The following is a 14,913-nucleotide window of genomic DNA, read 5'->3' as shown; positions in this document are numbered from 1 at the left end:
AGATATGTATGGCTAGAACCCGTCTTTTAGAAATCGAGCTTCATTGATGTTTGTGTGATTTTGGATAGATTCGACGCGCATGGAGGCCAATTTGAGGGTCAAAGGCATCGCGAGCTAGAGATTTCGCCAGTTCGAGGTAAGTAATGATTGTAAATACTGTCCTGAGGGTTTGAAACCCCGGATTATACGTCGTTGTGTTACTTTGAGGTGACTTGTACGCTGGATGACGAGCGTGGGGTAGAGCATCGCTGGGGATTGTGACCTAGTCCATCCCGAACGAATATTTTAATGCGTATTTGATAGTTAATTGTTTGACATTATTATATTTTTGGGTTGTATGCCATGTTTGGGGCCTTGTGCCGACTTGTTGAGACCCTTAGAGGCATTTTTACTATCTTTCCTCACTCTATTTGTTTGAAAACATATTCTCAGTCATGTTTTGCTTGTTTACTGCTCAAATCTGGCTTTATCACTATATTCTTAAAATGTGAAAATTGTTTTGGGCTGAGTTCCCTGTTTTACTGAGATAGACCGAGGGTCTGATTGTGAGATTGATGACTGAGATAGACTGAGAGTTTGATGGTGAGGTTAATGACTGAGAGAAGCCGAGGGCCTAGTTATGAGGATTATATATCTATGGATCGGGCTGCACGCCGCAACAATGTATATATATATATATGTATATGGATCGGGCTGCACGCCGCAGCGATACTTATATGGATCGGGCTGCGCATCGCAGCAATATAGCACTTGGGCTGTAGGAGCCCCTCCGGAGTCTGCACAACCCCAGTGAGCGCAGTCGACTATTTATATGGATCGGGCTGTGCGCCACAACGATGCATGGATCGGGCTGCATGCCGCAGCGGTTACTTTGATTTCATTTATAGTAAGAGATATACGGATCGGGCTGCACGCCGCAACGGTTACGATATGGTACCAATTGAGCATGAATGCTGAGTGCGAGTACTGATTGGTAAGAGTTGAGTCACGAGTGACAGAGAGGATAGCCCGAGGGGCGATAGATATATTCATGCATATGAGTGATGTTTTGCGTGAGAGGCCTCTTTATGGACTTATTGATTTCACTCCTCTTTAAAGTGAATTTCTATAGGATATGTTGATTTATCGACTGTTTTCACTCATCTTTATATTGAGCCTCTGTCGGAAAGTTGAACAAATATTTTAAAACAACTTTTATTTAAACTGGGATTTACGAGATGTTCAGAAACTAATCACTGATTTGACATTGGTTATTTCCACTGAGATTTGTAAGTTATGAAGTGTTTACGATTACTGTTTTGCCCGAGGGGCTGTTTTACAAACTATGTTTTGCCCGAGGGGCCGATTATGGCTTTAATCTCTATTATTATCTTAAATGGTATTGAACCCCTACCGAAACTGCTGGAAAGTATTTCAAAAATGATTTTTACTAAAAGCTGGATTTTTAAAAGGGACGATTGACTCGTATTATGATATGAAGGCATGTTGTGTTTATTGAGCCTAACATGAATGTGGATTCATTGTTTTCTACTGCTCAGCCTTTATTTACTCTTATTACTTACTAGGTTTGAGTACTCACATTACTCCCTGCACCTTGTGTGCAGATTCAGGTATATCAGAACCCGGTAGCGGGTGTTGATAGCTCAGCCACGGAGTCATCAGAGTTAGCAAGGTGACTGCATGACGTTCGCAGCACCGATTCCTTCCCCTCATTGTTGTTACTGTATTTAGTACATTTTAGACTTTTGTTATATTCAGACCTTGATAATTGCTCATGACTAGTGACACCCCGATGTCGTGCTAGTATTTTATTCTGCACTGTTATTCCGGGATTTTACTATGAAACATTGTTTAATTTAAAGACTTAAAAATGACTCTTAATGCTTAAAGGGTTAAGGTGAGTGTTGTGTCGGCTGCCCTTGTCTTCACGAGAGGCGTCATCACGACCGGGCCGGTTTGGGGTCGTGACACATGAAAATCTTATAGCGTTACAAATTTTGAATTAGTTTATCGAGTATAATCTATATGAGACTTTTTCAATTTTGTATTACACCATCTTTTTCCCTACTGTAAAATTAATTATAAAAAAAAAAGTAAAAAAATTCATTCCCCATTGTCCCCAAATTCTGGGGGCGCCAGGGAATGAAATCATATCATAGACGCTTTTCACCGATCAATAGCTTCCAGTTAGAATGAGGACCCTCGCTGCCATCAAACTTAAATGCCACCCATCCTAAGGCATGTGCAATTTCTTCGAGCTCTTCGATAACAGGTGTGGTGTCACGAATATAAACTCGTCCCCCTGGTCGAAGAATTCTGTCCATTTCTAGCATGATATTCGTCACATTACATCTGTATGAATGTGGGAATAAGATGTGAGAACATATAGTCACCCTCACATAAAATGAACTACTTTTTTACGAACCACATTGATCGATAAGATAAGGGCAAGGTCAACGAAGTACCATACCTATTTCTTTCTACTGAGAAAAGAGCAGCTGCATGGAGTAAATCATATGTTCTTGGATAAGTATCAAATGGCTCACACCTGAAGTTCAAACCAATAGAAACAGGTTAAGCTTTTCATGTCCATGGTCTAATTGGTCGGTAAGAGGTCATTTTCAACCACTGAAATTGATTTTGGTGTAGAACAGTTATTTGTTTGATACCTGATCAATTATAGTGCAATTTAGGATTTTCATATCCACAGGCACCGGTTATAAAATGCTTAAGACTAACAAAAAAAGGAGATATGCCTAGTGTATTGTTTTGTGGATGTTAATGAAAATTATATACTTATGTTAGTTTAGTATAATCAGTCAATAACTCAGATTATTTGACTTCAATAACAACTACGAGTAATAAACATTTTGATGCAAAATCCATCCAAAGAAAGCGGAGTGTACATTACCAGTCATGCATGACTCCAATGAGACCCCGGTCATATAGAACTGGCAATGTATTAGAACCACTAACAGGAACAACATTCATAACCCAGCAATCGATGTTCAAATCATGCAACGCAGCTGCAAACCTACCAAAGAATCTCAAGTTAGGAGTAGTGCAGCTTAAACATTTTTCAGACAGCAAAAGCTTAGATATTACCAGAGCATATAAAATGGAATGACCAGACCCGAACTTTTAAAATGGAACATACCCCCCATATAAAGCTCTCATGTCCATCACGTTTCGTAGGTTTAATTCTTTCCAATGGAAAGCACCAACATATCCACTTATGATTTCATGCCAAAATTTTGACTCTGCTTTATAAATTTCCCTCCTAGATAATTCAGCGTCCATTTTTATACTAAACAGCCTGTCCGGTGGAGAGTGAAGGCGTGCAGGCCAAGTAGTCACGTTAGCTCCATAGCCGTTCTCAGGTAACTGCGTAATGCATGTCTTAAGGTTTACATTCCTGCCAAAAAAAAAAAAAAAAAAGAACCAGTAAAACGAGGATCAGCGGCACATAGTTAGGAGTTCACTCAACTTTGTCAGTACTTTATTCCGCTGTGTTAAGATCCATATTGTTAATTGTTAATTGCCCCTCAACCAATGAACTTTTGGAAGGGAGGAAATATACATACATATATGAGTACACCAAATTCATCATAAAAAAACAAACAGCGAACAGGACTAGTAGATATGAGTACATGACTCAACAGGAGTCCAAGGAAATTGCACGACACGCATCCGGAATTGATGAAATTATAGCATGCTACATTATGAAATTGGCAGAATAGAGTAGGAAATACCAGACGTTATCTGGATCATCACCAACACCACATAGAGAAGGTTGAACTGCTAGAGGACGACTGAGATAGCAGCTGTTGTTCAGTGGCTTCCTCCAAATGGAAATGTCACCCTCATTCTTTAGTAGTTCCCAACATAAGCGTCGAGTAATATTCTCCATTTCTGCATAACAGTAAGGAATATAAAGCATAAAGCAACATTTCTTTTTACCGCAGTTAGAAGAGCTCACATTATTGATATAACTGAAAAGGAAAGTGACAAAAGTGATGGACATAGCATAGCATTCAATTTACAAGAAGATTCCTAACTCATTAACGTCTTTGACTCTCCATATGCTACATAAAGAGAAAGCTAAAGATGGACGCTTTACACAATTCACTAACAGAAACAAATCCTGAAGATTCATGTCTACATTTCTAAGTCGTATCAACCTCTATTTGATGGTGCCAAATTGCTAGATATTGGATAAAGCTGTTACCTTTCAACGGTGCAAACAAGTTTTCGTCATGTCTGTAAATAGGTTCTGCTTTCCAAATAAAGTATCCTCCTGCCCTGAGCATCCTGTTTACCTCTAGAAGCAGAATTCCATCTTCACCGACAAAATTAAAGACCAATAAATGAGAAGTGAGAGATTAGGTTGGCAATAAGATCTACCCCTCAAACCATATATATCATGTGGCAAAGAGAAGGAAAGAAGACCCAATGCTTGTATTGCGATGCAAATACAATTTACTTAAAGAAGAGTACATGTAAAAAATTTCAAAAGATGGTTTTTTCTATTTCTCATATTTTCGATAATTTTCTTTATATTTCTGATATTCTGTTGCTTTCCCACGTCTACCCGTTTTTTTTTTGTTTTTTACAGAGTAGGGATAAGATTGGTTTTAGCTGAAAAAGAATAGTTTAAGACATGTCGCGAGATTGAAACCTAACTTTACACCAGATATTTGTACCATAACAAAACATTTCAGCTCTGTCTAGAAACCTGACTATACACCAGATAATTTGTACCATAACCAAACATTTCAGCTCTGTCTAGAAAATAACAGAAATCTGAACAATTTCTTGGACAAAAACTTGAGGATGAATAGCAACCAATAGTGAAACAAATAGTAAAGCAAACAAGATGTACCATCACGGGTCCAATTAATGCTACATCTGGAGCAATGTATCAAGTCAAATGCTTGGCTAGGGTACAATAGACGGTGTGTAGCAAATGCTGTTAACATAGCAGGCACTCCTCGTTCTAATGCAAATTGAATCTGATTCTTATGCATATCTTTTGTTGCAATGGACAATGTGCTGACATTGCGGTCCATCAGATATGCACCAAAACTCGCTACACCACCACCGATATCCATGGCAACTCTTGTTCGTTGGCCGAAAGCAATTTCTGGAACCATCTATGGTTGAATGCACATAGTATCATTTTTAAGTCAAGTTGATAAGACGTAAACCAAGTAGGAAGCGGAAAAGGCAGAGTACCTTGGAAATCTGATCCAAATACTGATTTGCACCGAGGACAAATTGTGTCCCATCTCCTGGAAATATGCACTTGTCTCCCTTCTTTTTTACCCACTTATTGCCTGCTTTCTCTTTAAAGGGTGTATGGGGCACATTGGAAAGCCAGATCTGTTTAAATTTAAAGTTATATATGTAATGCCTTGTTACTGATATTTAAAAAACAAAAAAGTAATGTCTTGAAACTTGGATCTTCAAATAAAGGTAAAAGGAACACTCTTATTTTCAATTTTAACATCAACATTAATGGTGGATAAGAAACTAACTTTTTAATATGGTTCTCTCTGTCATTTATAAAACTTAGAAATACCATACATATATCCAGACTTAGTTCCAAAATGTGAAGAAGACAATAGCAAAAATTGACATGACGAAGCAGCAAAATGAGCATCAGAGCTCACACCAGAGAATAGTGGCATTTCCCCTCTAACGGGAAATAAAAGACGAAAGCAGAAAATACTGATTGACAATGATTAGGGAAAACCACGATTTTCTACAGTAAATAATTAGGCCAGTTTCTAATTAATTGGATGAGTGACACATGTGGTGAGTACATTATCGATAACATTGAAAGAGAATCAACAACAACAACAACTCAGTAAAATCCCACCAAGTGGGGTCTGGCATTGAAAGAGAATCCAGTAATGAAATTTATCCAAGAATAACTAGTGCAAATTCAAGACCAATTCACATACACTATGGTTAGAATTAATGCAGAGTGGCAAAATTAGGTGATTGGCTCAAAAAACAAGGCACATGTACCTCTCCAATAGCAGCTGACAAATTCCTAATGCTAAGTAGTTATTGAGTTAACTAGATTCTAAGAGAGCTGAGAGTGTTCATTCACCAGGATAAAACAGTAAAGAAAAGCTTACTACCTAACCTATAACTTAAAACTCCCGCAACCTGCCTCATGCTGTTATGTACAGGCAACCATAACCTAACCAAGCACCAAAAGTCCAAGACAGGCCATTTTCAACTATTTCCTTAATTCTAAACTAGGCAAGTAAATTCAACTATAAGATCAACCATATACCAAATGTATTTCCTGCAAACAATAATCGGAAAAAATGAATTTTTATAGTTCAATTAGTCAAATTCACCATCACAATAATTAGCTAAAGATGGAGAAACTTAATTAACTAGAAGTATCATAATGAATAAAACATAAATGGAATACCTCATCCCTACTTTTTGGCCATGGTATTCTTAGTTTGTAATCTTTAGGTCTTGGAATCAAACAATCCAATCCTTTTCCTTTTGGAGGACAATGGCTTACCAAATTTCCCCCTCTTTCTGACAAATTCACCCTGGAAATTTCCTCCACATTATCCAAACAAGGAATATAATCCCTCATACTCTCATCACAAACTTTAAATTTCCCAATTTTACCCCTCAAACCACCTCTATTCTCATCACTCTCCAATGCCTCATCAGTCCCATTAACCTTGCCATTCACCACACTGTCAATGAGCTCCTCATCAAACTCCCCCACCACAAAGTCATTAGTCATTGCACCATTCTCATCAATTATCCCCGTCCGTTCCACCGCCATCCCCGGCCTCCTGAGCGGTGGAGGTGGGGGGTTTGCGGCGACAGTGGAGGTGGTTGTTTGGTTAGGAATTGAAGTAAAAGACATAGGAAATTCATGAGAAGAAGGGGTTGTAATAAAAGTGGTGATATCAAATGAAAAACGTCTGACTATGAAGAAAAGGAAGATTGAAAGGAAAGAAAGAACAATAATTTTGAGGAAAGTTGGAGTCTTTGTGAGTGAAACGTGAGGATGATCTGAAAAAGATAAGCTACTGATTAACCCCTTCATTTTATATTTTTTGGTTGGCCAAGCAAATTCAAGAACTGAACTTGGGTTTACAAAGGGTATTATGGGGTTGGGTTTCTATTGGCTTTTTGGTAAAAAAATTCAAGAACTGAACTTGGGTTCACAAAGGGGGTTGAATTTTTTATTGGTTTTTTTGGATTTTGATTCTTTGGTGGTTTTACAAGGTATTGAAACAGTGGACTTTTGGGAGTGATGCTCGTGGGAGCCGTGAACGTGACGTTGGGGAGAAGAGGACTTCTAATATAGAAAGTATATATTATTTCTCGTACTTCAAGGAATGATTAAGGGGATGATGATGAACTGTAAAGTTGGACAGATAATAATAATAGCAGAAAATCTAAGGTAAGGTGAAGTCAAGAATCTGCTGAACTTGGAGTGTATATTTTGTGGGTCCCACCACATTTTCCTTTTCGGGATATGTCATAGTGATAATCGGCAAGTGGAACGGGGTTTGTAGGAAACCATCTGTCCAATTCCTACGCTCAACCCTCAACTATAGTAGGTTTGGCTTGGACCACCCGAGTTATTGGGTCTATTCAAAATCGGAATCGGCTCTAATAGAGACCGAGCATGCACGACATAGGGCTCAATTGGGGGAAAAGTTGGTAAATAGCCACTTTTTAACAACTAATTATGCTTTAGTAAGCGTTTTAAAATTTAATTATTTTTTAATACGAAAATAAAATTCAGCAAGAATTCTTTAATTGAATATGAGAAAATTTCAGCACAATATGCTAGAGTTTAAAATTTTTACACGTAAAACTCCAAAATTATATGTTAAAGTTTGAAAAATCTATGGCTGTGCTTGTGCATCACTTCTTAAGGAATGCATTAGCATCTAGCTTGTTCTTTCCTGGATGTTGAAATGCATGGAATCAGAAACAAATCTAGAATTTAGATTATATGGTTTCAATAATTAAGATTTTTAGTATTTATATTTTTAAGGCAGAATACATAGTTTACTCTCTCACTTCGACGTCAAATCCCTGTGATACACATTTCTATCATGGGCAACCCGTTACATTCCTAACATTTTCAAAGTGTGTCTAATATATAATTCTCCCATGTTTGACTAGTTTTTACTCATCAAGTGTGGGTCACTCTCCAATGAGTCGTGACATGTGTCAACTACTTTAGAAAAAACTTAAATTTCGATGGCTCCATCTTCATCATCTACCCAGACGCCATTTTTGGCCAAAACAACTCTCTGCAATACCTTGAGCTTTGGTCCAATATCAATTGTTAAAAGGGGATTGCATCTGAAAATTTTAAAAATATCATCACAAAAACAAAGCTCGATGATCAAGAAAAAAAATCCCCTGCTCCATCCCTGTCTTTACCAAGCTTAGTGAGTCAGTGTGGAAGCAAAGATAAGCTGAGAATCTACTATGTGGAGTGCATAAAGAGAAGCTACTTTTGATCTACTTCTTCAATTTTCTGACCGATTGTATTGGAATGATAACTGTGAAACTTCTCTTCTTCTACCCCTTCCAGGTCTACAAACAAATTGCAATTTCATTTCAAATGTATGTAATTTCCCTATTTCTCAGAGTAAAACAAGAATTACATAGTAAACTCTTTTGCTGGCTTGTGCATCTGACAACAGATAATTAGAAATTAAAAAAAGAAAAAAGAAAAAGGGACTCCAGTGGGGGTGAGGGGTAGCAGCACCGCTACCTTTATACCTCCCTCTTCTAAACATACAAATACTCTAAAATTTCAGATCGATGTATAATGATTGAAAATAGGATGTAAGAAGATGAATGGGGTGTGAGTTCTTATTTAATTACAGAGGGGTAAAGGGAAGGGAAGATAGAGGGTTAGGAATTTTGGAAGATTGAAATATTTTTTTAAAAAATGAAAAAATTTAAAAGTTGGACATGTGGCACTCATATAAAACTTCAGATAATTTTTTTTTCATTTACTCGAGTTTTTTGGGTGTAATTGACGCGTATGCCAGCTCAACAAAGAGGTATGCATTAGACACTTTGAAATTGTTGGGTATGTAAAAGGTTGCCCGTGGTGATGTAACGACTCAGCTTGTCGTTTTGTGTATTTGAGTCTCGTTCCCTTATTAGATGCTTCACGTATGCTTATTTATGGTATGTGACTTGCAGGGATGGTTGGTTTGATTTTAGGGAGGTTTTGGATTGAATTGGAACACTTAGTACCTAGTATGGAAGCTTAAGTTAGAAGCGTTGACCAAATTTGACTTTTATGTATTTGACCTTAAACTAGAGTTTTGATAGTTCCGTTAGGCCCGAATATTAATTTTGGACTTAGGTGTATGTCCGGATTTGAATTTGGAGGTTTCTAGGTTGATTTGGCTCTAATTGGTGAAAGCTGACAATTTGAAGGTTTAGAAGTTTATAGGTTTGACTCATAGTTGAATTTGTTGTTATCAATGTCTGTTTGGGTTTCGAGACTTGTAATAGGTTCGTATGGTAATTTATGACTTGTGCGTAAAATTTGAGGTCGTTCCAAGTTGTTTAGGCATGTTTGGCGTAAGCTTGGGATTCGGGAATTTGGGTTAGTTCATTAAGCTTGAATTGGTGTACGATTCTTGATTTTGATATTATTTTATATGATTTGAGGCCTCAAGTAGGTTCGTGTTATATTTTGAAATTGGTTGGCATGATTAGACTAGGTCCTGGGGGGATTGGGTGAGTTTCGGATGAGGTCAGACCATTTTGTCCTTGGATGGCATTGTTGTTCTGAAGTTTTTGCACCTGCGAGGTTAGTTCTGTAGGTGTGAGTCTGCAAATACGGACGGTTGGTTGCAAATTCAGAGTTGGGAAGGAGAAATCTTTGTCCGCAGATGTGAAGGACCTTGCGCAACTGTGATAGCACAAATGCGCATCCTTAACCGCAGAAGCAGCTCCGCAGGTGCGAGCTATTGGTCCGCAAAAGCGAAATTTGGGGACTTAAGTGGATTACGCATCTGCGATGGTTTTTTTGTAGATGCGGTGTTGTAGAAGCGACTTATGGGCCGCATAAGCGAAAGTGTTGGGCGGAATATATCTTGAGCGAGGTTTTAATTTCATTTATCATATTTTGATATTGGTGATAAATATGAATTTTAACCACTTTAGCTTCTTGCTATAATTTTTAGTCCGAAAGTACTAATATTGTAACGACTCGACCAGTCATTTTACTTTCTAGATTACCATTCCCCTATTTAAGACTTCTCATATATGCATTTATTATTTATGAATTGCGAGGATGATTGGTTTGGTTTTTGGAAGAGTTTGGGTTGAATTCGGAACATTTAGTTCCTTAATAGTGGCCAAAAGTGGCCAAGTTTGACTTGAGTCAACATTTTGAGTAAATGATCTTGGAACCGGAATTTGATGGTTCTAATAGGTTCGTATGATGATTTTGGACTTGGGCGTGTGTTCAAATCGAGGTTTGAGTGATCTAGGAGCATTTCCGCGCTTAATGTTGAAAGTTGGCGCCTTGAAGGTTTTAGAGTTTCTTAAATTGGTTTGAAGTAGACTTTGATGTTATCGATATTCGTTTGGGATTCTGAGCCTAGGAATAGGTTCGATGGTGATTTGTAACTTGTGCGTAAAATTTAGCGTCATTCCGAGATGTCTAAGTATGATTCGTCGCATTCGGATCTAGTTGAAGAAGTTTGAAGTTCATAAGTTGATTGATTTGGTTCTAGGGTGAGATTCATAGTTTCGATGTTATTTTATGAGTTTCCAGGCTTCGAGAAGGTCCATATTATGTTTATGGACTTGTTGGTGCAGTTAGACGGTATCCCAGGTGGCTCGGGTGTGTTTCGGACCACCCGGAGTTAAGTCCAAAATTGCAAAAATTGCTGCTGGTGGTTTCTCTCTTTACGAACGCGGAGGTATTCTCATGTTTGCGATGAATGATTTGGTATGGGGGAGATTCTATGCTTCGCTTTTTAAAGACTGGTCCGCATTTTCAATGGGAGAGAACTGTAAAGCTTCGTGTTCGTGAAGTGTAGGTAGCGATCGCGAAGAAGAAATTGAGGCTAGGGGATGGCAGGCTGTTAGTCTTCGCGTTCGCGAAGGGGAGCTCGTAGTCACGAAGGGTTGGAATAGTTAGCCTTCACGATCGCGAGGCCCTTGTCACGTTCGCGAAGGGGGAAATCTAGGTGGTGTCAATTTTGCCTTCGCGATTGCGAGGCTTCTTTCGTGATCGCGAAGAAGGGATACATGGGCAATAGCTTGTTTTAAAAACAGGACTTAAGCCATTTTCTTCATTTCCCACTTCTCTTGACCGATTTTGGAGCTCTTGGAGGGGGATTTTTTACCTAACATCTTGAGGTAAGTAATTTCTACATAATATGAGTTTAATACATAGATTATGGGTAGATTTTTAACATAGAAATTGTAAAAATTATGGGATTATGTTGAAAAATCTAGGGTTTGGTAAAAACAAATGGGATTACCCCACGAAAATGGTTATGAAATTGGGTAAAAATTGTATATTTGAGTTTGTAAGGTCATGGGTAACATTCATCTACGAAAATTTTGGAACCGGGCACTAGGCTCGAGGGTGGCTTTTAGGGACTTTCTAATTTGGGTTGGGTAATTACTCTAATAGATGAATTATGAACTTTTGATCATATATGGATTAGTTTGTACGACCTTTGGCTAGTTTCGGATTGCTCGACATTGATTTAGGGCAATTAGTGAGGTTGAAGGGCCGAGTAATGGACCTGGAAGCGAGGGAAGTCTCTTGTCTAATCTTGTAAGAGGGAATTATCCCCGTATGTGTATAAATTGTTATTTGTTAATAATTATGGGTGTTACGAAAGCACGAAGTGACGAGAGTCCGCACGTAGCTAAAATCATACTTATGTCCGGGTAGACTTAGGACTTTATCATGTAATATTTGTATTATTTGTACTCAATTTGTTAGTTTAATTACTTGAATTTATAATTGAAATTTGATTAGGTATTATGTTAGGCTGACCTTCGTTACTTTGAGTTTTGGCAGATTATTCGATTGTTGATAGAAAATGATGCTTTTTGATGTACCTATTCTGGTGTTGTCACTATATGACCCTTAGTTCGAAGAGTTTCTCTATTCTCGTGGATCGATCCCCTCAGCAATATATTTACGATGAATCTATGGTTCACGTCGGTCGGCCCTCACTAGTGTACATGATTATTCTGGATCGGGTCGTACGACCTCGGCATAATTCGTGCGTAATATCATTAGGAGTTGGAATATAAATAATATTTCCTTCATCGCTTGAGATTTGATAATTACTTTATGTCCCTTATTTGTTGAGGTGGCATGTGATATTTGGGGATTTTAAACTGATATTATGTTAAAGGATCACGTCATTTATTGTTTCTTATTCCTCTATCACTGATGTATTTCATGCCTATATATGATTCTTGTACTTTATTTGTTGACCACTAGTAAGTGTCGATATCCATCCCTCGTCACTACTTCTTCTAGGTTAGACTAGATACTTACTGGGTACACGTTGATTTATGTACTCACACTACACTTCTGCACTAATCGTGCAGGTTCTGAGGAAGGTACATCTGGTGGCCATTCGAACGCCCATCCCCGTTATCCGGAGACCTAGTGGTGAGCTGTTTCCCATACTCTGATCTGCAACACCCGGAATCTTCTCCTTGTTGTATTTAATATTTCTATCTATTTTATTTCAGACAGTAGTTATAGGAATTTTGTATATTCCACACCGCATTTTTGGAATTTCTAGTAGATTGTTTATGGTTTTTAACCATATTACTATTTCACTTTAATGTCTTATTTATGTATTATATCACCATGATCTTTTACACTTAGTTCCTTATTAATAAAATTCATGATTTTAAAAGTAATAATATAAATAATTAAATGAATAGTCCACACGTTGGTTTTCCTAACGGCGACGTTGGGCGCCATCACGGCCTATAGCGGGAAATTGGTCGTGATAACTTGGTATTAGAGCAGTAGGTTCACATAGGTCTCACGAGTCATGAGCAGGTCTAATAGAGTGTTGAGGAACGGTGTGGAGGCATCCGTACTTATTTTCGAGTAGGCTATAGGGTGCTAGGAAACTTCTTTTTTTTTTCATCTCCTATCGTGCAATTGATGTTGTGATAATTATCTTTCTCGTATTCTCTCACATATGGTGAGAACGTGCGTTATGGTTGTACCCGGCGGTAGAGGAGTTTCTCCCCCTGCTGTTAGAGGTCGAGGTAGAGGTCGAGGGAGGGCCACAACTCCTGCTAGAGGACGAGGACATCCTAGAGTTTCCCCTGTTGTACCACCAGTGGATCTAGTTGAGGATCCTGTCATAGAGGAGTAGGATGAGGCTCCTGCAGCTGAGCCAACCCCGACGGATTTAATGATTGCACGGCATTTTAGGAGGTCATGGGCCGTATGTTGCGGTTCATGGATTCTATGACTCACACAGGGCTATTTCTGGCAGATCCTGCAACATCTCAGATGAGAAGGGGAGCACAGACCCCCATAGCTCAGGCTCTAAGGCATGTCGATGTCGTTTATCATACCCCTTATTGCAGCGGTTATACCAGAGCCCAGATTAGTCCCGACCGTTGAGCAACCGAAGCGACTAGATAGATGGACTAGGCTACATCCTCTTGTCTTTGGTGGTGAGCAGCATGAGGATCAACAGGATTTTATTGAGCATTGCAAGGACATACTGCATAATATAGGAGTATCGGAGTCCAACGGGGTGGACTTCACCATATTTCAGTTGGAGGGCAAGGCTCGTAGATGGTGGCAGTCTTATCTCTATAGCAGGCTAGCAGGTCCACCTCCCTTGAATTGAGACGAGTTCACACGTCTCTTTTTGGAGAGATATATTCCACCCTCTCAAAGTGAAAAGTTACGGGGTCAGTTCGAGTGGCTCCAACAGGATTAGATGTCTGTGACCGATTATGAGGCGAGATTTTCTGAGTTGCATCGCCATACACTTATGATACTCCCCATAGATGCAGAGAGAGTGCGGAGGTTTATTATGGGCTTGCATTATGGTATCCAGGTTACTATGGACCGAGAGTTTGAGATGAGGACTTCTTACGAGCAGGTTGTGGAGATAGCTCAGAGACGTGGGTATCCTTCAGCAGGGCCGAGAGAATGCACTGAGGGATAAGTGGCCTCGATATTCGGGAGGATTCAATGGTGCTCCATCTAGGTCATATGTTAGTTTATGAGGGGCCAGTCTATCAGGCCCATGTATTTAGCACCACCGATGCTCGAGGGTGCTCCAATGCAGCCCTACTTCACCGCCATTCCAAAGAGCACCTATTGTCCACCAGCTATTCAGGGTTCTTCCAGTGGGTATTCAAGTAACCAAGGTCAGACCTTAGGTCGATCGTCTTCAGCACAGAGAGGTTGCTACGAGTGCAGGGAGCTTGGACATATGAGGAGGTTTTTACCCATGCTTCGAGGCAAGGCAGTATAGCAAGGCCATCAGCCCATGATCACTGCACCAGCTACCGCACCGCCTGTCCGTCTGGCCATAGGAGGAGGGCAGGTGGGTAGGGGTTGCCCTAGAGGTGGAGGCCAACCAGGTGGCGCTACGACTAGGTTCTATGCCTTTCCAGCTAGACCAGATGCAGTAGTCTCAGACGTCGTGATCACTAGTATTATTTCCGTCTGCATTAGGGATGCTTTGGTACTATTCGATCCAGGGTATACTTATTCCTATGTATCGTCTCTATTTTCTCCTTATCTAGATGTCTCTTGTGAGTCCTTGGGTGTTCCTATATATGTGTACATGCTAGTAGGTGATTCTGTTGTTGTAGATCGGGTTTACCAGTCCCATGTAGTGACCG

At 39.3% G+C, this 14,913-nt stretch overlaps 1 protein-coding gene across 1 annotated transcript; it reads right to left on the bottom strand.

The window, feature by feature from the left end:
* Nucleotides 1–1,980: 1,980 nt before the first annotated feature.
* Nucleotides 1,981–7,425, bottom strand: LOC104228190 (probable methyltransferase PMT10). Its single transcript, XM_009780602.2, has 9 exons — nucleotides 6,452–7,425; nucleotides 5,236–5,382; nucleotides 4,883–5,153; nucleotides 4,229–4,339; nucleotides 3,753–3,912; nucleotides 3,158–3,415; nucleotides 2,912–3,034; nucleotides 2,471–2,548; nucleotides 1,981–2,352 (listed from the first exon to the last, which is right to left on the bottom strand). The coding sequence occupies exons 1-9, from the start codon at nucleotides 7,091–7,093 to the stop codon at nucleotides 2,154–2,156; spliced, it is 1,989 nt and encodes a 662-aa protein (XP_009778904.1). The 5' UTR covers nucleotides 7,094–7,425; the 3' UTR covers nucleotides 1,981–2,153.
* Nucleotides 7,426–14,913: the final 7,488 nt, after the last annotated feature.

The sequence above is a fragment of the Nicotiana sylvestris genome, chromosome 4 (genome assembly GCF_000393655.2).
Source record: "Nicotiana sylvestris chromosome 4, ASM39365v2, whole genome shotgun sequence".
Classification (NCBI taxonomy): Eukaryota; Viridiplantae; Streptophyta; class Magnoliopsida; order Solanales; family Solanaceae; genus Nicotiana; species Nicotiana sylvestris.
This window is presented reverse-complemented; position numbering and strand designations above follow the sequence as displayed.